Source organism: Scyliorhinus torazame, chromosome 8 (assembly GCF_047496885.1).
Source record: "Scyliorhinus torazame isolate Kashiwa2021f chromosome 8, sScyTor2.1, whole genome shotgun sequence".
Classification (NCBI taxonomy): domain Eukaryota; kingdom Metazoa; phylum Chordata; class Chondrichthyes; order Carcharhiniformes; family Scyliorhinidae; genus Scyliorhinus; species Scyliorhinus torazame.
The window spans coordinates 260471335-260496547 of NC_092714.1; the positions used below are offsets into that span (position 1 = coordinate 260471335).

A 25213-nucleotide genomic window follows, 5' to 3' on the forward strand; every position below is an offset into this window, starting at 1 on the left:
CATTTAAACACTTGAAGTGTAATTAATACGTACATGTTTAGCACAGGGCTAAATCGCTGGCTTTGAAAGCAGGCCAAGGCAGGCGAGCAGCACGGTTCAATTCCCGCAACAGCCTCCCCGAACAGGTGCCGGAATGTGGCGACTAGGGGCTTTTCACAGTAACTTCATTGAAGCCCACTTGTGACAATAAGCGATTTTCATTTCATTTTCATTTCATGAGCCCTAATATATGCTCATGGTAATTACCAAGATTACGTTGGATGCTTTGCCACATTCAGTCCTTCGGTAGCTCCAATTTCCTCCACACGCATGTCCTTGCTTTTAAGTTTAACTAAAAGACCATTTTGGCCTTTCCCTGCTCCGGTGCTGGATTTCCCCAGAGGCTTCGGGGGTCCCCGGCATCAAGTCAAATGGAGTTGTTCGTGCCCGCCTCACGGTACAGTCCTTCCAGAGAGAGAGAAACATAGTTAACGGCCTACATTTCCTGGTCCCACCCACTGCAGGAATCGTCGTGGAGGATCGGATAACTTGACGGACCAGTAAAAGGCCCGTTGACTTTGGATGGGAATTTCCGGTCCCAAATCGCGTCCGTTTTGGATCAATGACCTTTAATCAGAACTAGAAGAAGTTAGGGAGGGGATAGGCTTTAAGCAAGCGTGGAGCCAGTGGATTGAAGGAAAGGGGGAAAGAAAGAATAATAATAATCTTCATTATTGTCACAAGTAGGCTTACATTAACACCGCAATGAAGTTACTGTGAAAATCCCCTCGTCGCCACACTCCGGCTCCTGTTCAGGTACATTGAGGGAGAATTCAGAATGTCCAAATTGCCTAACAAGCACGTCTTTTGGGACTTGTGGGAGGAAACCAGAGCACCCAGAGGAACCCAAGCAGGCACGGGGAGAACGTGCAGACTCCACACAGACAGTGACCCAAGCAGGAATCGAGCCTGGGACCCTGGAGCTGTGAAGCAACAGTGCTACTCACAGGGCAGCATGTGGCGCAGTGGTTAGCACTGGGACTGTGGCGCTGAGGACCTGGGTTTGAATCCCGGACCTGGGTCACTGTCCATGTGGAGTTTGCACTTTCTCCCCATGTCTGCGTGGGTTTCACCCCCACAACCCAAAGATGTGCAGGTTAGGTGGATTGGCCACGCTAAATTGCCCCTTAATTGGAAAAAGAAAAATAATTGGCTACTCTAAATTTAAAAAAAAAAATTGGAGGGGATCTTAGCTACCCTAATAAAAAGAACCAGTGCTACCCACTGTGCTACTGTGCCGTGAAAAGAGAAGATCTGTCATAGTGTGAAAGACAGGAGACATTAAATTACAATAAGGGTGGTGGGTGCAAGGCGGAGATGGTGATTGTCATGTTATTCACCCTGGGGTACCACGGACTGCAACTGGATACAGTTGTACTGGAAAGCAGACACCAAACTTAGACGTTGGTTCAATATGATTTATTGAACTTCTGTAACAGTGCACACAGCTTGCTGTGGGTTGACACTCTACTACTCCAAGTATACTAACTCTAACTAACTGGACCAGACTAGCTCTGAGCCACGTGCTAACTGATATATACACCCTGACTGTCACTACAGTTGTCACCAGTGGAAAGAGGCAGAGTGCTGATGCCTCGTGTGTTTTATAGTAGGAAGCCCCCCTCTGGTGTTCTGTCTGGTGATTGGTTGTGTTCTGTCCTGTGTGTTGATTGGCTAACCTGGGTGTCTGTCATTGCCTGTCTTTACCTCATTATGTGCATGAGTGCATATTATGACAGTGATGGGAGAAGTAAAGAAAAACTGGGGTGTAAATTATGTGAGAATAGGAAAGGGGATAGCAGAATCATCACCACCAGCTGTTGTCCAAACAGATGGGGACAGAGGGGTCAGACTGGGGCAGCGAACTAAAATGACGGGAAGCTGAGGGTCATGCTTGTGGACAGAGCCGAGGTGTTCCCTAAAACAATCGGCCCCACCTCCATTTGGCCTCCCAGTGTAGAACATTGGCTGACTCTTAGTGTCGTACAGATTATGCAAAGCGCTGCTACATTAAAAATCCCACCACCACCTTCTCCTGCCTGGAGCAAGCAGGAATGCATTAAAAAAAAACCTTGTTTGTGTACAAATGGAAATGAATCCTGAGACCACCTGATGTGGCAGGTCTGTTAGTGTGTTGGCCTCACCCAGTGAGGAGAGCAGAACATATTTCTGCAGTTCACTCCGAGGGGCATGATAAGTGTTTTAAATTCATGTCTTTTTGATCATGCAAAATCGGATACAATTTGAACTCAGTGGTGTGGGAAATCACTTTAGTGCCATTACTGATCGAGCTGTTGGAGAGTGTTAAATTTAAATTAGATTGACCAAATTGTAAAATGTTGATGATGATTTGCAGTGGCTCATGGTATTTTTTAATGGGTTATCCTAGGCTTGTTTTCATTTGTATTTCTACACAGCTGTGTGTGGAAGTAATCGTGGGGCCTAGATTGGCTCCAGGTACCCAGAGATGTCCCATTGAGGCGCTGGATCGCCCTGTAAAATAATCGCATTGGAGCTCGCCACAGGAATGTCAGCAACCTGACACGAGATCAGTGACTTTGTGTCTCGATGGTGGCCATTCTTGCCTCTGAGTCAGAAGATTGTGGGTTTAAATCTCACTCCAGAGACCCCGAGCACAAAATCTGGGCCTACTCTCCCATTGTGGAGGGAGCGCTGCATCTCTGGAGGCAACGTCGCTCACATGACCTGAGGTCGTCACCACTGATGTATATATTGTATATATAGGATGTTGATATAGGTGCTTTACGGTGAGGCCCCTGTACTACAGGTACGTGGGTAGATCCCTGCCTGCTGGCTCCGCCCAGTAGGCGGAGTATAAATATGTGTGCTCCCAGTACAGCAGCCATTTTGTCAGCTGCTGTAGGAGGCCACACATCTCAGTGTAATAAAGCCCCGATTACATCCTACTCTCGTCTTGGTGTAATTCATCGTGCATCATGACCATTTAGACGGAGCATTTTCTGAATGACTGCAATGCCCGTCCCCAGCCTCTGCTCGGGCTGCAATGTCAAGTACATGTTCTAGGAGGGGTCAGGGTTGGGGGGTGGGGGTGGAGGGGGAGAGTACATGGTGGCGAGAGTACCTAGCCCACGGAGGATCCTGCACAGTAGAACAGCCTGGGCCAGTCTGGGAGGCTGATGTGCCGGCCGCCCACCAGACGGAGGGGGTGGTACAAAGGCGTTGTCACATCGGGCCACGTTTCCACCTTGGCCCTCGAGGAGCTGCCGGATCGCGTGTGCTGCCATCGACTCCATCTCACCAAGGAGACCATGCGGTTGCCCTCAACCTCTATATACCTCTGGCTCGTTCCAGGGCTCAAGCTGGGACCTGTGCGAGATTTCACAAACGCCGACACAGGGGTGCATGCGAGATGTGATGGATTCCCTCTGGGTCCGGGCAGAAACATTTGTACATTTTAACTGGGACCAGGTCCACCAGATGCCCGGGCTGCTGGATTTGCTGCCTTCATTGGTACGCTCCATGTCCAGGGAGTTACTGATGGCACGCATGACACCCTCAGAGCACCAGCCTGGGGGTAACCTTCATTAACAGGAATGAGCTCCACTCTGTCAACGTGCAGTTGGTGTGTGATCACCAGCTGCACCTCATGCACGGCTGTGCTCTGTACCCAGGCAGCGTACACGACGCATACATCCTGGTGCACTCAGGACTTTTGAGGTGCTCCCTCAGGTGAGGAGTTGGCTCATGGGTGACAAGGGTTACCCGCTGAGGTCATTGCTGATGACCCAGCGCAAGGTGGAGAGGCGTTATAATGATGCTCACTCAATAACCAGGAGCGTCACCGAGCGGTACATCGGCCTCCTAAAGATACACTTCTGCTGCTTGGACCGCTCTGGTGGTGTCCTCCAACACAGCCCTCCGAAGGTCGCTTGCATTGTGGTGGCCTACTGCATCCTGCACAACATCACCCAACAGCAGGGTGACATGCTGGAGGAGGGGGAAGAATGGGAGGCCTCATCGGACAAGGATTGTGTGCAGGAAAAGCCAGGCGAGGATCCGGAACTGGCTCAACAGTCCTTCAGGGCCATCGAACCAAGCAGAACCTGATCAGCTCCCGATTTGTCGACAAGAGGCTGAAATACCGGCAGCTCCATCTCCCCCCCCCCCCCCCCACGCACCCCTTGCTCTCAGTCCCCTCTGACCCATAGCCCTACCCCCACATCTTTCCCCTTCGTCTTTCAGCCCATCTTCCCCTTAGCCGTTCACCCCGTCCCAAGACTACAGCTCCCACTCCCCCCCTCCGAGGCTCCGGAGTGTTGGCCCTGGGCAGGGAGTATCAGTGGGTCTTTTCTGCGGGACAGAAGATGATGACGACTCGCTGTGAGGCGAGTTCTGGTGCTCCTCATTATCGGACAAAGCCTGGCTGCTGTCTTTTAGATACCATACCACTGTCCATCCAGGTGACCCGCTGGTTGTGCGATGGGTTCTCCCTTCTCAGGGGCAACATTATTCTGGGGGTGGGAACTGGCGGAGGGGCAGCTGGAGTGAGCTGGAATGCGAGTCTGGGGTGAGTGGAGCGCTTAAAGACTCCTCCAGCTTGTCAGCCTCCCAACGTGATTCCCGGTCCCGGCGAATCGCACGCCTGGGGAATGGGACTTGGGCAGGCTGCACGTGGACAGTGTGTTGGCTCATTTACAGTGATGGAATCGCGCCTTCCCGGCTCTCCTAGTGGCAGCATGAACTTGCTGTGATTCTCTGCAGGGGGGGGGGGGGGGGGGGGACTCCAGAACGGAGAATCCCCTTCCACTCTGCAACCTAAGAGGGTAAGAGAGATCCATCCAGTTCTATAGGCTGGGCAGCTTAATGCAGCGAAGCTTGTGCCACTCAAAGTTCCTTAAGAAAGGCCTTTCTAGATTGTGAATGGGAAAGGATTCCACTCTATCTGTGTATTAGAGTACTATTCATCTGACGTTCCAGGATGATATTTATACTCCAATGTGGGTGGATACGGAGGCGGGGCTGGTCTGTATATTTGCACTGTCACTCGGTGTGACAGTTCTCTGGTTCCATGTTGGACCCCCCCCCCCCCCCCCCCCCCCCCCCCCCCCCCCCCCCCCCCCGTGGCGATATGCCTGTGCACAGTATTGTAGATAGTTAGTAATGTGACCTACAACCAGCTGGTGGCATCAGACACCCTTCATGTGACTGGAGATACCCGCCAGTTGGTAGTAGGACGCACAAGAGGATAGTCGCATTTAGACTAATTCCAGGAGTATTCACTGAATTCATTTGGTAGTCACTGTCTGTACAGTAATCTGTTCGTTATCTTTCCACGCTTTTGCTAATAAATCATCTTTCTAGTTAACAACTAGATGTTCTGTGTATATCATTACCACGGCCATATCACAGAACACAATACATCCCTCAGGCCATCTTTCCAGAGGCGGGGCATGAGGAATACAGCAGGTAGCTAATCGGCCACGTAAATGGCCTATTAACAAACGTCCAGTCAGCCTCCAGGTTTCCAAAGCTGTCAAGGCTGCAGAGCAGGAGGCAGGTGCTCCAGGCATGCCTTAGAGGCCACACTAGGCCTTCCTCGATTCAGCTGCAGCCCTCGGCCTCCCTGTGGAGGGACTCCCGCTCCACAATGGTGGTCTCCCTGCGGAGCGACTCCCACTCCACAATGGTGGTCTCCCTGCGGAGGGACTCCCGCTCCACAATGGTGGTCTCCCTGCGGAGAGACTCCCGCTCCACAATGGTGGTCTCCCTGCGGAGAGACTCCCGCTCCACAATGGGTGGTCCGGCCGTTGAAGACCACTTTTTCCTTTAAAGTTAGAAAAGCTGAAGAGGGGATTCCTCCATCCTGGGGTGACCCCCCCCCCCTCCACAACCCCCACCGCCCCCCTCAATTATCTTACAAGGGGAGCCTGCGTTTCTTCTGCTCCTGAGGGTCAGTTTTGAGAGGCCGCTCGCCATCCCTAACCAGATAGCGAGCCTGCCCTCAGGCCATGCTTTGGCCAATTTGGATAAAATCACAGCTGGGTGACTGTTCGCCACACAGTTTGGGCCTCTCACCCTCATTTGGCCATGACGGCAGTTTCCAAAGCACAAGGTCAAATCTTACCCGATATGTCAATGCCCAAAACCCGTTCGTCGGGCGGCAATACAATATTCCAGCCCTCATGACTCATGCCCAGAAATCAGAGTGGTCAATCGATGACCAGGGTTATCCACCTCTGGCTGATGACTCTGAGCAAGCTTCCACAGACAGATGGGGAGAAGAGGCATGGAAAGGACCCAGAAGGAGTGTCACCGAGCAGACGACACACACCCTGATATCGTGATTATGAAAAAGAAAACAGCCACCTCCCCAACCTATGACTTCCTCCCTTTTCCAAATCTCAAGCTGGGTTGGGGATATTGATTGGTCTAGAATGCTCAGCTTGCGATCCTTGGTTGGAGGGGGAAAGTCAGGCAACGTGCTCTGTGCTGTCCTGAACTAGATACGGAACTGCCAGTGCCGTATTAGACACAGACTGATGATGGCAAGGAATTGGGTTATGGTCAAGCAAGGTGGAAGACATTTGTACCCATCTTTAGGCCCCTGTGTTGAGTGGATGACCCACCTCTGCTTCCTCCTGAGGACTCCAGCATCATAGAGCCAGTCTTCAGCCAATTCGATTCCCCCCACGTGATGCCAAGAAACAGCTGAAAGCACTCAATGCTGCAAAGGCCATGGGCCCTGACAATATTCCGGCAGTAGTACTGAAGACTTGTGCTCCAGAACCAGTTGCGCCCCTTGCCAAGCTGTTCCAGTACAGTTACAACGCTGAGCAACCCGGCAATGTGTCCCCCCCCCCTCAGCAAAGTGCTGGGAGGTGTTTGCGATAGTGTGATCAATAACCTGCTCACGGACGCTCAGTTTGGGTTCCGCCAGGGTCACTCAGCTCCTGGCCTCATTACAGCCTCGATTTAAACATGGACAAAGCTGCTGAATTCCAGGGGTGGGGCGAGAGTGACTGCCTTCGACTGATGGTAGCCTCAACGAGCCCCAGCAAAACTGAAGTCACTGGAAATCAGGGGGGGAAACCTTCCCCTAACAAAAAGGAAGATGGTTGCGTTGGTTGGAGGTCAATCATCTCAGCTCCAGGACATCGCTGCAGGAGTTCTCAGGATAGTGTCCTAGGCCCAACTCTCTTCAGCTGCTTCATCAGTGACCTTCCTTCCATCATAAGGTCAGAAGTGGGGATGTTCACTGATGACTGCACAATATACCATTCGTGACGCCTCAGGTACTGAAGCAGTCTGGGTGCATATGCACCAAGACCTGGACAACATTCAAGTTTGGGCTGGTAATTGGCAAGTAACATTCACACCACACAAATGCCAGACAATGACCATCTTCAATAAGAGAGAATCCAACCATCGCCCCATGACATTCAATGGCATTACCATTGCTGAATCCCCCACTATCAACATCCTGGGGGTTACCATTGACCAGAAGTTGAACTGGACTAGCCATATAAATACTGTGGCTACAAAAGCAGGTCAGAGGATAGGAATCCTGTGGCGAATAACTCACCTCCTGACCCCCCCCCTCCCCCCAAGCCTGTCCACCATCTACAAGGGAGAAATTAGGAATGTGATGAAATACTCCCCACTTGCCTGGGTGAGTGCTGCTCCAAAAACACTCAAGAAGTTCGCCACCATCCAGGGCAATCAGCCCACATGACTGGCACCCCATCCACCTCCTTCAAAATCCACTCCCTCCAACACTGACACGCAGTAGCAGCAGTATGTGCCATCTACAAGGTGCACTGCAGCAGCACATCAAGGCTCCTTCGACAGCATCTTCCAAAGCTGCAACCTCTACCAACTAGAAGGACAAGGGAAGCGGATACCTGCGAACACCACCACCTGGGAGTTCCCCTCCAAAACACTCACCATCCTGACTTGGAAATATATCGCCGTTCCTTCACTGTCGCTGGTAGGTGTACCTGCACCACATGGACAGCAGCAGTTGAAGAAGGCAGCTCACCATCACCTTCTAAAGGGCATTTAGGGATGGGCAATATAAATACTGCCCCGGCCAGAGACACCTACATTGTGTGAAAGAATTTTTAAAAACTGTATGTTTCCAGCCTCAGTGACGGACGTTGTACCATTATTGTCAGAATGAAATTGGTTGCACTGGGTCACTCAATAAAGCTATAATTCTGACAGGTTGTGGGTTTAATAGCATAGTTTATATAAAAAAAACAAGACAGCTGGAGGATGTCATACTGCCAGGTTTGAAAGAGCTTAGCTCCTCTGTTATTACATTCTGAGCACACTCCCCACACTGTAGAGCTACCTTGCAAAATAAATTGCTCAACTTTCCTGGCAACTTCCATTAACTGTTTGCTTAAGTGACCCCTTGGGAAATCCTTTTTTCCACACATGTTTGGAGACCGATAGGAATCAGTGCGGAAATGATATGGTCTGATCCTAGTTGAAAAAGATGTAGTATAAAGGTGTTCAGCGTAGCAAGAGTTACTGTTTGACTGGGGAATAGTACCATGCACAGTGTAATGTTCTTGTCAGATGGCCTTATTTATTACAAGAACACTTGTAGTTAAAGCTGTAAATGATTTATTAACATTAAATGTGGGTAAACTACATGTGGTAGGCTATATTAGGTGTATCGCGGTACCTAGGTGGGATGTACCTCATACTGTAGTATGAGTGGTGGAACCTGCCTGCTGGTTCCGCCCAGCAGACGGAGCATAAGAGTCTGTGTTTCACCCACAGCAGTCATTCTGTACCGGAGCTGCTGGGGTAACTACTTGTTCATTAAAGCCCTCAATTGGACTACAATCTCGCTTCAGTAGTGATTGATCGTGCATCACTACATACAAGAGACAGATGAAAAGTTAATAAAATCATGTACAAGTCAATCTCTTTGACTTTCTCCAGCCAGTCTCTTATATACCAGTGAGCCTCCCAGTGGTCAGTCAGTGAATTACAACACACCCATGATATCGCTACACACAGTATGATGTAGAGAGACACATGACGGTAGGGACAAGGTGGCACAGTGGTTAGCACTGCTGCCTCACAGCTCCAGGGACACGGGTTTGATTCCAACCTTGGGTGACTGTGTGGAGTTTGTACGTTCTCCCCGTGTGTGCGTGGGTTTCCTCCGGGTGCTCCGGTTTCCTCCCACAGTCCAAAGATGTGCAGGTTAGGTGGACTGGCCACGATAAATTGCCCCTTAGTGTCCAAAGATGAGGAGGGGTTACGGGAATAGGGTGGGGGAGTGGGCCTGGGTTAAGGTGCTCTTTCAGAGGATCGGTGCAGACTCGATGGGCCGAATGGTCTCCTTCTGCACTGTCGGGACTCTATGATGTTGATGCAAGATAGAAAAAGAATTGCATTTGAACTGCTCCTTTCGTAACACCAAGATCCTCCCAAAGCATTTTAACATCAGTGAAAAACTTTTCAAAGTGTAGTCAATGTTGGAATCACAGCAACCAAGTTATGCACAGCGAGGTTTAGTGCATAAGAGTAAGATAATGATCAGAGCATCTGTTTTCATAACACTGGTCAAGAGTTCAATAATGGCCAGACCACTGGAAAAACACCCTCGGAAGAGAGATGAATGTTTGAAGCAAGTTGGCCATCGGATCCCTGACACCTGTTTGTGCCTTCACATATCCGCTAGTTAATTTGTGATCTCAGTTCTTTTCTGGATGACTGACTGGTTCTACTTCCCTTGGCAGGAATATCAGAGCTCCTCGACGTTGGAGCAGTTTGTGACCCGCTTTTTGCTCCGTGAGACCATGGAGCAGCTCCAGTCGCTCCAGAGCTCTCTCGAGTGCGCGATGGATGCCATCGAGGAGCAAACCAGCCACGAGAGGTGGGTCGTGCCTCATTTACATTCCTCCCACCCAAAACATCAGAAGCGAACAGACACAAAGACATTATTCCCTGGTTATTGTAGCTCAGCCTGTCCTTTTAGCTTCCTCCCACATAGAATCATAGAATCTCTACAGTGCTGAAGGAGGCCATTCGGCCCATCGCGTCTGCACCCACCCTCCAAAAGAGCACCCTACATAGTCCCACTCCCCCGCCCTATTCCAATAACCCCACCTAACCTGTACATCCCTGGACACTGAGGGGCTATTTAGCATGGCCAATCCACCTAACCTGGGGCAGCACGGTGGCGCAGTGGTTGCATTGCTGCCTCACGGCGCCGAGGTCCCAGGTTCGATCCCGACCCTGGGGCACTGTCCGTGTGGAGTTTGCACATTCTCCCTGTGTTTGCGTGGGTTTCGCCCCCACAACCCAAAGATGTGCAGGGTAGGTGGATTGACCAGGCTAAATTGCCCCTTAATTGGAAAAAATTGAATTGGGTACTCTAAATTTAAAAAAAATTAAAATCCACCTAACCTGCACATCTTTGGACTGTGGGAGGAAAGCGGAGCACCCGGAGGAAACCCACGCAGACACGGGGAGAACGTACAGACTCCGCACAGACAGTGACCCGGGGCCGGAATTGAACCCGGGTCCCTGGCGCTGTGAGGCAGCAATGCTAACCACTGTGTCACCGTGCCCCCACATATGCCATGTGCACCACTGACCGATCAGCAGAGTCACCCTCAAAACAATACCTCACTAAGCAGCTGAGTAATAAAATTAAAAAGAAAAGAGGTGAGATTAAACTTGCATAAATTTAGATACTGAGTTTATATGGTTAGATCACACTTTGGCCCAGATTTCCATCTTCAAGGCAGGAATTGCGATCAGGCCATTCATCGATGTCACAATCCAACCTGGCAGTGCCCACCCATGCTTTATTCATCACAGGGATTCTGAGCTGCCACTGCCTTCCAAAGTAGTGTGGAGGAGGGAGTGGAAGGGAGTGGCTGCTGAGACAGGCAGATTAGACAGCCTGCCTCCCCATTCACTGGCAAATTAGTCCAGGCCAGGAGCTGATTGAAAGGCCCTCTAAAACCTCTCCCTTTACCATGTCATCACCATTACCACCCCTCACCTTACCCCTCCGTGCCCCATGCCCCTCCCATAGACCCTCACTCCCATGCCCTCTCATGCCAACTCGCCCACCCCAATAACTCCCTAATCCTAAGTCCTCTCACCCCCAAACAACTTCAACCCCATGCCCACTCATCCAAATCCCACACCACGTCACCTCCCAATGTACACTCACCGCCGCCCCATAAACCCAATCCACCCATGTGCACTCACCCCCTTCAATACACCTTCCCCTTGCGTGCCCACTCACCCGGTATACACTACGTATATATCTCTTGAACCCCAGAATAATATTTGGAGGTTTTTTGAGATGCTCATGAAACTGTCAATTAAACAAAGTCATCCAAAAACCACTTTAAAAATATGTTCTTTTAAATGGTCATGAAACTGTCAAAATAAATAAACTCACAATCTCCTTGACAATCCCTGCTGAGCTAAATCAATGATGGCTTTTGGATCATGGCCAAGCATTCATAATGGGATTCCACTGTGCAGCTCTAGAAACAAAGCTTCCAAAGCTGAACACAGTAAAACCTTTGAAACTTTGATGTCTTTAAAAGAGCTCAGCCATCTGCTTAAGCTTGAAAGCAGGAGCATAGGTGTCTGAGCAACACTCAAAAAAAAACTCAACCATCTGTTCAAGCTTGAAAACAGGGGAACAGATGTCTGAGCTGTATATGAAAGAAAAGATTACACCACAGGCAAACATTTATTCAGTCAAATCTGAATATCTGCACTGTTCCACGCACCAACCATTGTCCCCCCACAATATTGTTTCATTCAAAAAAAGGTGCAATGACCGGACATATTCCTCATTCTCCAAAGCAATGTCTCAGCAAGAGTTCACTTGCCGACCAATCAGCACCCTATTCTCGTTCAGTTATAGATTGTTGCTCCCTTTGAAATTTGGCATTCTTGCATCTGTCCTGATCAGTGCAAGAAGAAAATCTTCGACAACACGTCTCTCTTTCAGCAATACTCAAGTTCTGCGCTACCAAGCAGCGATTAGAAATGTCCTTTTTCTGTTCTGTGCTCTCTTATCAAACCCGTCTTTAATATCTGGTTCTCAGCATTAGACTGACAGACAGGAGTCAAAACAGCTCAAAGCTCCTCTTTAGCAATATCTAATTTTAAAGGCAAATTTAATAGCACAAAAAATTCCCCCTTTAAGCTCTGTTGATATAATAAGTACTGCGACAGTAAGCCCTGTCATACATGACAAGATATTCACCCATTGAGTTCAGACACTATCAACGCCCCAATCGCTGCATCAAAATGTTTCTTAAATTATTGCAAGGTTTTTGCCTCTCTTGCTCCATCTGGACGTCTATTCCATTTTTGATCACCATTAAATTGAGAAGGGTCTGCTGATCCAAATTTGCTTTTTACAAAGACCTTTTGATATTGTTTTTTAGGTCCATTGTTTGTCCCAAAGCGTGTTACAGCCAATTTTGAAGTATAGTCACTGTTGTAATGTAGGAAATGTGGCAGCCAATTTGCGCAGCAAATTCCCGCAAATAACAATGTGACAATGATCAGATAAATCTGTTTTTGTGATGTTGATTGAGGGATAAATATTGACCAGGACACGAGGAAGAACTCCCCTGCTCTACCTCTTGCCTGAGAGGACAGAAGGGGCCCTCAATTTTACATCCGATTTAAGGAAGCCACCTCCAACATGGCAGTACTCCCTCAGTACTGCGCTGGGATATTAGCCTTGATTAATTTAAACCTGTGTCCCTCCAAACTTTTGCATTATTTAGTCTAAAGCTTTTCTGATGTCTCATTCCCAGGCTGGGAGAATGGTATGTCCCAGCAAATTATGAACTTTTAGTCAATACCTGTAAAACTGGTCACTGCAAATCACGAGTGTTTGAGCTTCACAGAGCCTTAGGTCTCAAGCGAATACCTAATTAAATATGGGTGAGGGCGGCACGGTGGCGCAGTGGGTTAGCTCTGCTGCCTCACGGCGCCGAGGTCCCAGGTTCGATCCCGGCTCTGGATCACTGTCCGTGTGGAGTTTGCACATTCTCCCCGTGGTTGCCTGGGTTTCGCCCCCACAACTCAAACGATGTGCAGGCTTGGTGGATTGGCCACGCTAAATTGCTACTTAATTGGAAAAAGAATGAATTGGGTACTCCGAATTTAAAAAAAATTATATACGGGCGTTCACTGACATTCGCGGATTTCGCACATTTAAGGATTGAGCAACACAAAAAAACTGCAGAACCCCAGCTGGCCTGTCTCTCTGTTTCACCCTGGACAAAGTGAAACCCAATGGGCGCGATTCTTCCCCCCCCCCCCCCCCCACGCCGGGTGGGTGAATCGCCTGGGCGCCGCGTGAATCACGGCAAGCGAATCGAGCCACGCCGCCCTAACCCCCGCACACGATTCCCCCCACCCCCAGAAACCAGCGGCGCGCGATTCGCACCGGGCCGCTCGGAGAACCGGCGAGCGGCGATTCTCCGGCCCGAATGGGCTGAGTGGCCGCTACGACACGACAGGTTCCCGCCGGCGCCGTCCACCCCTGGTCACTGCCGGCGGGAACTCTGCGGAAACGCTGGGGGAGGCAGCCTGTGCGGGGTGGGGAGAGGGGCTCCTTCATAGGGCGGCCTCCGATGGGTCTGGTCTCTCCCCCCACCCCCCCCCCCCCGGACCTACCTCCTTCCGCGCGCCGCCCCAGAACACCGGCGCCATGTTGGTGAGGGGCCGGGCGTGCGTAAGATGTTCCCCGCGCATGCGCAGGATGGCGCGGCCCAAATGCGCATGCGTAGGATTGGGCTGCCCCAAATGCGCATGCGCGGGTTGGTGGGGCGCCCAGTTGGCACCGAGTAAGGATGCTGGAGTGGCGTGAATCGCTCCAGCGCCGTGCTGGCCCCCTGTGGGGGCCAGAATAGGTCATGCCCGGGCCCTGTTCGCGCAGTCGTGAAACGCGATGGCATTCACGATGGCGCGGGAACTATGTCTACGTCGCGGAGAATCGCCCCCAATATGTGTGAGGTGAATGTGAGTGGACCCCATCAAGCTTCCACTGTATTATGATTCCTCATTCAAACTAAACTGGGTGAATTGTGAACCATAAACAACAACACCAGATTGGAATCAACACCCACACCTCCCTTTGTTTGGAAAAAAGACTTTGAACTGGGGAAGTCACGTGATGAGGGAACCATTTTTTGCCTGTTTTTAAAATCAGCAAGAAGCTGTTTGCAGACAGAGTTCCAATGAGAGCCATCAAATTAGCTGCAAATCATCAAACAGCCAAGGTATTTGACAACAAATCCCTTAAAATTGGGCGATCCGGGCATCACGGTGGCACAGTGGTTAGCATTGCTGCCTCACGGCGCCGAGGTCCCAGGTTCGATCCCGGCTCTGGGTCACTGTCCGTGTGGAGTTTGCACATTCTCCCCGTGTTGCATGGGTTTCGCCCCCACAACCTAAAAGATGTGCAGGCTAGGTGAATTGGCCACGATAAATTGCCCCTTAATTGGAAAAATGAATTGGCCATTCTAAATTTTAAAAATAAAATTAAATTGGGAGATCCTACCAGAGAGAAGAAATCGCCAAACCTCTTTCAATTATACTTCACCTGAGAACCAGCCTTCTTGACATTTGACTGCAAGAAACTTTACAACCGCTGGTAACCCTTGGCTTTACAAGGCCTCCATTTCAACCAAAAGCATCAATTTTATCCAAGAAACTACAGGCCTGCCACGAAAGAGACTGAGATAATTATAAGCTGTAACAATATCTTCCCTTCACCTTTATCAAATCTTTGTGCGTGAGAGACAAGTGAATGAAAAGTTGTGTTATTTTCAAGGTAAATGTGTGAAGATAAGAAATAGGAGCAGGAGCAGGTAATTCAGCCCTTCGAGGCAAGTCCGTCTTTCAATGGGATAATGGCTGATCTTCTACTTCAACACCATTTTTGTGTAACAAGAACGTTAGAAATAGGATAAGAAATAGAACAAATAACCTTGTTTGAATTTGTTTTAACTCACATAAGCTTGCTGCTGAAATTATTTATTATTGGGATTCTTATATGCAAGCAGACTGATTATGGGCACTAAAACAAACACATAAAGGGTAGCACGGCGGGGCAGTGGTAGCACTGCACTCTCGCGGCGCCGAGGTCCCAGGTTCGATCCCGGCTCTGGGTCACTGTCCGTGTGGAGTTTGCACATTCTCCCCATGTTTCCGTGGGTTTTGCCCCCACAGCCCAAAGAGGTGCAGGGTAGGTGGACTGAACATGACAAATTGCCCCTTAATTGGAAAAAATGAATTGGGTACTCTAAAATTTAAAAAGAAAAAAAAACCTCACATAAACTCTGCCCATGCCACAAGGCTGTCCAATCTACCTTCCTAACTTAGGCCCCTGACAGTAAAGGTCAGCCTTACACTTAGCCCATGGAAAGGTCAGCTCACTTAGCTACCTACCTGTTAAAAGCCATTTTCTAAAAAAAAACTATCGTGGCATTATATGGGGGCAAGAAGCAAAATATTATTTGGCACCAACAAATGTCGTTGTGTCAGAAGTTTCGCTACATAGTTGCTGGCTGGTTGGCATTATTGTCTGACAGTTTGATGCCACATTTAAACAAAAGTTAAAGTGGCATTATGAGTCGTTGAGCTTGGCATTTCCTGGGCATGGATTCAGAGTGGCTTAATGAATGACTCTGATCTCAGCCGAGGAGCTAGCTAGCACCAACACTGCCTCGATGGACTGATTAACCCCCTTCTCTGCTGCGACCTCTATGATCCCCCCCAAAAAACAACCACTGGGTCATTTTCTCCTCCTTCCGGCTCTGAGCCTCAGACAACTGTCTACGCTGCAAATTAGCAATGTGATTCTGAGACTAATTATTGCCTCTTGCTGAACTGAAACGAATGTTTCTTTTTCAAATACAAATATATATATAATTAAGACAAAATCCAGACCTAGCTTGCTAATTAGAGGCACAAGTTTAGCTGACATGGAAAATACAATGAACTACATTTAAAAATAAATAATTTTAGAGTACCCAATTCATTTTATCCAATTAAGGGGCAATTTAGCGTGGCCAATCTACCTAACCTGCACACCTTTGGGTTGTGGGGGCGAAACCCACGCAAACACGGGGAGAATGTGCAAACTCCACACGGACAAGTGACCCAGAGACGGGATCGAACCTGGGACCTCGGCGCCGTGAGGCAGCAGTGCTAACCCACTGCGCCACCGTGCTGCCCTTGAACTACATTTTTATCTAAATACTTGAATTCGTATTGCAATGTTCACAATTTAAGGGTCTCCCAAAGTGCTTTATATCCAATTAAAGTTATTTTTGAGGTGCAGTTGCTCCTGTAGAAATTGCAGCCGTCAATATGTGCGCCCCCCACAACCAGCAATGTGATGCATGCCTGGATTATCTGTTTCTGGGATGTTTGCTGAGGGAATAATAATGTGCAGGACCCCGGGGAGAGTTTCTCTGGTTTTTTAAAAAGAAATATAGCATGTCTTGTGTTTACCTGAGGGTAAAGAGGGCCTGGGTTTAAGGCCTCATCTGATAGATGATACCCCTGACAGTGCCCCACCGCCCCCCCCCCCCCCCCCCCCCCCCCCCCCCCCCCCGCCCCGGCAGTACCGCACTGGGTGTGTCGGGCTAGGATTTGTGTGCACGTCTCTGCAGTGGGAGTTGAACCCTGAACCTTCTCACTCAGGGCTGAGATTGTTGACAACTGATGCATGCCGGGCACCTTCTAAGGACACAGTCAAAACAAGAAACAGATCTGCATGCAAGATCTCACTCTTTGCAGTTTCAATTTAGGTCCGTGCTTTTTGAGTTGAGATTTCAGGGCTATGTTCGGAGTGTCTTGGGAGCCTTGGTTCAAAAACTGCAGAACCACAGTCACGTTGTTCTCCTCCAGAGCAAAGATCAAGGGCGAGGAATGGGTTTCAAGTGGCTGATTGGCCTGTCCCTGTCTCTGTTTAATCGACGCTCACATTTATGACGGCCTTTTTACAGGGTAAATAAGGAGGAGGTTTTTCCACTGTGGGGCAGGATTGTAACCAGGTGACATAGGATTTGAAATGAAATGAAATGAAAATGAAATGAAAATCGCTTATTGTCACAAGTAGGCTTCAAATGAAGTTACTGTGAAAAGCCCCTAGTCGCCACATTCCGGCGCCTGTTCTGGGAGGCTGTTACGGGAATTGAACCGTGCTGCTGGCCTGCCTTGGTCTGCTTTCAAAGCCAGTGATTTAGCCCTGTGCTGATTTGGGATAATTGGCAAGATAGCCAAGGAGATGTTTTTATTCATGCACCGAGTTGCTGAGATCTGTGATGGGCTGCCTGAGAGACGGCAGGAGAGAGAATTGGATAAATAGTTTAAATAAGGAGCATTTTGCAGGGGGGGGGGGGGGAGAGGGGGGAGGACAAGGGCAGGTGTGGTGTGGGGCTAATTGGATAGCACTCTCAGTGAGCTAGCACAGGCACGGTGGTCGAATGGCCGCCCTTCTATGCTGTATGATTCTATACTGTGCTCATTTTCACAGGCAGGAGCAGGAAACGCCTGAGACCCCGTCAGTGCAGCGGCCAGGAAGACGATGTGGTCGGAGAGCTCAGAAGAATATCTGCCTGTCTCCCAGTGACCCATATTCGGGAATCCTTCACTCAGGTATTTGACAACTCCTCCAGATCCTCCAGGACTAAAGCAGTGAATGAAACTTGAGCAGTAAAGCTGGTCCACCACTGTCTTCAGTGTTCACCTCATTTTACATATGCGTGAATTGATTTGCAGAAATCTATAAAATCATAGAATCCCCATAGTGCAGAAGGAGGCCATTCAGCCCATTGAGTCTGCACTGACCCTCTGAAAGAGCACCCTGCCTAGGCCCACTCCCCTGTACTCCCTCCTGACATGCGCATCCTTGAACACTAGGGGGCAATTGATCATGACCAATCCACCTAACCTGCACATCTTTGGACTGTGGGAGGAAACCGGAGCACCCGAAGGAAACTCACGCAGGCACGGGGCGAACGTGCAGACTCCGCACAGTCACCCAAGGCCGTAAATAAACCCGGCTCTCTGGCACTGTGCAGCTGCAGTGCGAACCACTGTGCCACCGTGCCGGCTCCAGTAACACAATCTGGAGACAAGTGACGTGAAGCATTTGGGGAAGGCTAGCAAGGCAAGGGGATACACAAGAGATGGTAGGACACTGAGCGGCGTAGAGGAAAACAGGGACATGGGAGCGCATGCCCACAGATCCTCAACGGTAGTTGGACTGGTAGATAGGGTGGTCAGGGAGGCATATGGCATAATTGCCTTCATTACTTGGGTAGAGAATAAAAGAGCTGGGGGGTTATGCCAGAACTGTATAAGACACTCAATAGGCCACTACTGGAGTACTGTGTTCAGTTCTGGCCATCGTACCAGAGGAAAGGTGTGATTGTCCATGGAGGGGATTGTAAGACCCCATTCCCCTTGCCTGAGAGGTCCATAAACCAGGAGGCACAGATTTAGGGTCAGAGGTAGGGAGGTTCAGGGAGGATTCAAGGGGAAGCTTTTTCACCCAGAGGCTGGAGAGAATCTGTAACTCTGCCTGGAACGCTGGCTGAGGCAGAAACCTTGGTCACGTTTAAAAAGTACTCGGATATGAGTTTGAAGTGCCGCAGCCTATGAGGCTTCAGATCCAAAGCTGTAAAGTGGGATTAGGCTGGGGGGCTCTGTCAATCCGTGTGGGAATGATGGGTTTCCGTGCCGTACATTTCTCCGATTCCATGAGTCACTCCTTTCCGGCTTCTGCTTACCGTAACCAGGAGCAGTCACTGGATGTGTTGCCGACTGGTGTGATATGCCTGCTGACTCCCATTGCTCCAAGGGGAAAACTGCCTGAGTTCCTGGCTGGGGCAGGGATTGAGTCAGGCAGGGGGGTGAGTGGTTCCACAGATCGCGCCTGTTCCATGTTCCAACCTCCCAACATAAAAAACAAACAATTTTGAATTGAAACAAAAGCTTGGGGGATAGCTGCTCCCTGCTGCATTCTCCATGGCAACGCCTTGACCCATCAAAATGGGCCTTGTTGGCGAGGCCAGCATTTATTGCCCACCCACAATTGCCCTTGGGAAGGAGGTGGTGAGCTGCCTTCTTGAGTCGCTGCGGTCCACGGTGCTGACGGTACACCCACAGTGCTGTTAGGGAGGGAGTTCAAGGTTTTAACCGAGTGGCGATGAGGAAACGGTGGTTGATCGATGTCTTTTAATTGGAGGGGAACGTGTAGTGCCTGTGGTGGAGCCCGCGGGTGTTGGAGATGCTGCTGAATTATGATGTTGTTGCCGTGCATCCAACTCCAGTCCAGGTTAGCCAGTGACGAGTGCCCAGAGCAGCAGTTCCAGGAGCTATTTACAGAACCGTTTGTTAAATAGTGATGAAAGCCATAGATTTAAACAATGATGTATGTTGCCACACCAGTTGAGGCAAGCGATGCCACATTATCGCAGACATTCCTGAGCCCCATTCCTGAAACCACAAGAACAACTTGCTTTAGATAGCACCTTTATATGAGGTAAAATGTCCCCGAGCGCTTCACAGCAGCAGAATCAGGCAATAGTGACACCAAGCCAAAGAAGGTTAGAAAGGGGACTGAGAGGGCAGCATGTGGCGCAGTGGCTGGCTGAGGACCCGGGTTGGAATCCCGGCCCTGGGTCACTGTGTCTGCGTTCATCCCCACAACCCAAAGATGTGCTGATTAGGTGGATTGGCCCCGCTAAATTGCCCCTTAATTGGAAAAATAAAAATAATTGGCTACTCTAAATTTATTTTAAAAAAGAAAGGGGACTGAGACAGTGCCTGAGGAGAAAATTTAAGAACGTAAGAAATAGGAGCAGGAATAGGCCATTCAGCCCCTCGAGCCTGCTCCATCATTCAATGAGATAGATCATGGCTGATCTGATTGTGGCCGATCGGTGGCGCAGTGGTTAGCACTGCTGCCTCATGGCACCGAGGTCCCAGGTCCCAGACCCCGGCTCTGGGTCACTGTCCGTGTGGTGTTTGCCCCCACAACCCAATGATGTGCAGGGGAGGTGGATTGGCCACACTAAATTGCCGCTTAAATGGAAAAAATGAATTGGGTACACTAAATTTATTTTTTAAAAACCATCAGCAGCTCTGTACCGCCACCTGGTGTCTTTGAAAACATATTACACCAAGAAAAAAAAAAGCTTCATCCAGCATTGAATCCCCAAGTGGCGCTCAAATGGTCTTAATCAAACACCTCCCTTCCAAATGAATGAGAAAACTGTAGACATAAAGAACTGGATTCTCCGATCCTGCAGCCATGTCTGTAGGATCCGTCCGGTCTTACGACCAGAAAGTCAGCGCCGCCCCCGCACCGATCCTCTGTCCGGTGGTGGGGCGAGCAGCCGCGCAGCGTGAAGCCCGGGCTTTACCTGCGGATACGGCCGCAGAATGGCCGGGTCCGTGGCCGTGTATGCAGCTCGCCAGCGGCGGCCGCACCGTACAACATGGCGCCGGCTGTGCGCGGACATGGCGTGCCAAAAGCTGCCCCCCTGTGACCAGCATCGCCACCCACGAACCAACCCCACCAGTCCCCCCCCAGCCCCCGCCGAAGCCCCCCTGCCAGCGAAAGGGCTTCCCCCTGTCGACTGTGGCGAGGTCCGCGAACGGTGTGATCACGCGTGTCCCACGCCATCAGGGACTCGGCACATTGAACCAAGGACGGAGCATCGGGGGGGGGGGGTGGCCCCGAGGTGGTGGCCTGAGGCCGTCCATACGGTGAGCGGCGTACTCCCCGAGGGGGCGGGGCATCGCGAAAACGGCGCCGCCCACAATTCCGGCGAAAACGGGGATTCTCCGGCCGATCGGCGAACGCAATGTCGCCATCGCCGATCGGAGTATCCCGCCCAAAATGGCAAAGGCCGGGATTCTCCGGATGCGCCTACCTGGCGACCGGAATTCCCGCCCGAAGTCAATGGACTTTTACACGGTCTGCATCCTGCCTGCGGCGATCTTGCGCCGGGGGGGAGGGGGCGGAAGAATCAAGTCAAAAGGGTTATTGCGGGCTAGAATTCCTGGGTGATTCCCGCTGGGTGGTTCCCGCTGGGTGGATGAGCGCGATCCAGATGGCAATCCACCCACATTTTGTTTTTATTTTACAGTACCCATCTCTCCGCCCAAGTCTCCAAACAATCTATAGCCTGCTGTATCTTCCGACAGTCCTCATCGCTATCCGCAATTCCACCAACCTTTGTGTCGTCCGCAAACTTACTAATCAGACCAGTTACATTTTTCTCCAAATCATTTATATATACTACGAATAGCAAAGGTCCCAGCACTGATCCCTGTGGAACACTGCTGGTCACAGCCCTCCAATCAGAAAAGCATCCTTCCATTGCGACTCTCAATGTCACATAGAAATTTTGGGGGGTGGGGGATGATAACTGGGTTCAGGGAAGGGGGGGTTTGAGATGGGGGGATTAAGCTGATAGACACAAAGCCTCCTATCATGCGAATCTTGAGGCTATTGTCATGATATCCACATCAGCATATCATGGTGCAATCACACACACACTGATGGACAGATAGTTGGACCAACCAACACACACACAACATCGCAGCCAATCACCAGTGAGAGCACACGCACTATAAAACAGGGAACACCACAGTTCCCGCTCATTCTACCAGGAGATAGCTCAGAGCACAGAGCTCACAGCACGCCACTCAGACATACACCATGTGCTGAGTGCCTCACCAAGATAGTGCTAGGGCTGGGTCCACAGGTTAGCTGGTGAAGCACGAACCTAAACCAGCAGTTAGTTAGTAGTTGTCATTGGCTAAGACAATAAAACAGAGTTGTACCATCTACAGCCGTGTTGGATCATTTGTGCATCGGAACACCCGACACGACAGCTATGACGGCCTCCCTGTCCCTCCTGGCATGTCGGACCCTTGCCGCCTGTCCTCCATCCTCTGGGTCCTCCTCGGGCTTGACCTCCACCATCTCCTGATCCCCCTCCTCAGGCGATGCCACCTGTTCCTCCTTCTCCTCATCCAGCATGTTGCCCCGCTGCTGTGCCAGGTTGTGAAGGGCACAGCAGACCACCACCAGGCGGGATGCCCTTTGGGGGTTGTACTGCAGGGCACCGCTGTTCAGGCAGTGGAACCGCATCTTTAGCTGCCTCAATGACACCGCTCAATGACAGCGCAGGTGGCAGTGTGGGCCTCATTGTAATGGCACCCCGCCTCGGTCTGGGGCCTCCGCACTGGCATCATCAGCCATGACCGCCACGGGTATATCCTGTCCCTCACGAGTCAACAAGACCACGGGGTGGTCCTCAAAGACCCCCGGGATCTCCGAGTGCCGCAGGATGTAGCTGTCATGCGCTTTCCGGGATAGTGTGTGCTCACATGGATGATGCTGAGGTGGTGGTCGCACCTGACCTGAACGTTCAGCGAGTGGAACGCCATCCTGTTAATAAAGGACACACCCTGACGCCCTGGGGCTCACTGGAGCAAAATCCTGGAAGTCGCTTTTTAAGAGCTCTGTGGGTCTTTCTCCACCCCATGGGCTGCAGCAGTTCAAGAAGGCAGCAGCTCATCGCCACCTTCTCAAGGGCAATTACGGATGGACGCACACACCCCTAGATGAATAAAAACAAAACTTGACACAGGGCCAATATGAGATATTGGGACAGGTGGCCATACGCTAGGTTCAACAGATAGGTTTTAACGAGAATCTCTACAATGCAGAAGGAGACCATTCGGCCCATCAAGTCTGCACCAGCCCTCTGAAAGAGGGCCCTACCTTGACCCACACTCCCACCCTATCCCATAATCCTGCAACCCCGCTGTTATAACCTACCTGATCACTATTGGCTGGGGACTATTGGGTATCCCACAATTCTTCGTGAGTATGAGCTCCCTCAATGAGGAGGGCGGAGAAATCATTAGCAGATTCACCTGCATAAATAGAGCTGGCCAGTGTGGTACCAGCTAGAGTAGGAAGCAGGGGTGAAGTACAACTGCTGCAGCTGTATATATGTAATTGTAAATAACGTAACTTGTTTTGACTCTACAAACTCGTGCTGGATTCTTCGTGGCCCTCACAAAATCCACCTAACCTGCACATCTTTGGACACTAAGGGGCAAGTTCAGCATGGCCAATCCACCTAACCTGCACATCTTTGCACTTTGTCACCTTTGACCAGGTTGACTCTATCATTGTCATCCAATGTTTCTCCTGTGATGTCCAACTCCCTTCACATGGTTCCATTCTCATCTATCCCGTCGCAGCCATTCACCGGCAATCTGGCTCCTCCTCCTCCCGCTTCTGGCTCCTCCTCCCACTCCTGCACCACTACCTCGGGGATGAAATGAAAATGAAATGAAATGAAAAGGAAATGAAAAGGATCGCCCAAGGATCTATTTTTGGTCCCATCCTACCTCTTGTTTACAAACTGCCCCTTGATGGCATCGTGCAAAAGCGTATCAGGTTCCACATGTATACTGACAACAACCAAATCCACCCCATTACCACCTCCAATGTATTAAACACGATTCAAAGCTAATACTAAATAAAGAAAATGTGAACATTTATAAAATCCCACAGGGCTTCCGGAAGGCTGGGAAGAAGAAGGAGACAACCTGGTGATTGTAGTTGGCTGGTTTAGAGGAAAGCAGCATTATCGTTTTACACGGACTTTACTCAGATCGGACCCAGACGAAGCCGCTTTGACGATGTGGCAGTAACCGGAATTGCCTTTTGAAAGATTATTTTCCTCATTCTAGGTGTCTGCGTGGAGCCGGAGGGCCAATGGGTGACTCAGGTTAACAGATTGCAGCAGCTGATTGACAGGTTGGAGTGCAAGGTACAATGCTATTATTTGCAGTGGTTTCAAACCCTGTGTGGACACTCGCAGTGCAGTACTGAGGGAGTGCCGCACATTCAGAGGGACAGCTTTCTCATAAGATGTTAAACCAGCGGTCGGCAACCTTCCAGAAATGACGTGCTAAATCTTAATTTACTCGCTATGATTTAAGTTTTTGCGTGCCAGTAATGCATTTTAATGTTCACAGCGCCTCTGGGGAGGCAATGGCGTCGCAGTATTGTGACTGGACTAATAATCCAGCGATTCAGGGTAATGCTGTGAATTCAATCAAAAAAAGACTAGAATTCTAAGTCTAACACTGGTCACAAAATCCCATCTGGTTCTCTAATGCCCTTTAGGGAAGTAAATCTGCCGCCCTTACCCCCCCCCCCCCCCCCCCCCCCCCCCCCAGGGTTGCTGCTGCTGCTGACCGACCTTCCACTAAAGCTCCGCAAGGTAGTCTAGGAACGGTTGCCACCGCCTGTAGAACCCCTGCGCAGACCCTCTAAGGCAAACTTAACCCCCTCCAACTTTATGAACCCAGCCATGTTGCTTGTCCAGGCCTCCACGCTGGGGGGGCTTCGCCTCCTTCCACATTAGCAAGATCCTTCGCCGGGCTACCAGGAACGCAAAGGCCAGAATGCCGGCCTCTTTCGCCTCCTGCAGTCCCGGCTCGTCCACTACTCCAAATAGTGCTAGCCCCCAGCTTGGCTTGACCCGGACTTTCACCACCTGAGATATTGCTCCCGCCACTCCTCTCCAGAACCCCTCCAGTGCCGGGCATGACCAAAACATATGGACATGGTTCGCCGGGCTCCCTGAACACCTTCCACATCTGTCCTCTACCCCAAAGAACCTACTCAACCTCGCCCCCGTCAAGTACGCTCTGTGAACTACCTTAAATTGTATCAGGCTGAGCCTGGCACACGAGGAGGAGGAATTAACCCTACCTAGAGCATCAGCCCACAGACCTTCCTCGATCTCCTTCCCCAGCTCCTCCTCCCATTTACCCTTCAACTCTTCTGCTAGCGCTTCCCCCTCTTCTTTCATCTCTTGGTGTATTGCCGAAACCTTGCCCTCCCCGACCCATACACTCTAGATCACCTTGTCTTGAATTTCCTGTGTCGGGAGCAGCGGGAATTCCATGACCTGACGCCTCACAAAAGCCCTCACCTGCATATATCTGAATGCATTTCCCGGGGGTAGCTCAAACTTCTCCTCCAGTGCCCCTAGGCTTGCAAATGTCCCGTCGATGAACAGATCCCCCATTCTTCTAATCCCCGCCCGGTGCC

The 25213-nt window shown here is 50.4% G+C and overlaps 1 protein-coding gene across 2 annotated transcripts in view; it reads left to right on the plus strand.

Moving 5' to 3' along the window:
* The window catches only part of LOC140428576 (N-terminal EF-hand calcium-binding protein 1-like), a 219793-nt gene that overhangs the window by 144264 nt on the left and 50316 nt on the right, over positions 1 to 25213 (plus strand). For both annotated transcript variants that reach the window (XM_072515207.1, XM_072515208.1), the window contains exons 7-9: positions 9783 to 9919; positions 17588 to 17709; positions 23842 to 23921. In XM_072515207.1, coding sequence (XP_072371308.1) covers positions 9783 to 9919; positions 17588 to 17709; positions 23842 to 23921 — 339 coding nt within the window. The remainder of the gene's footprint in view (positions 1 to 9782; positions 9920 to 17587; positions 17710 to 23841; positions 23922 to 25213) is intronic.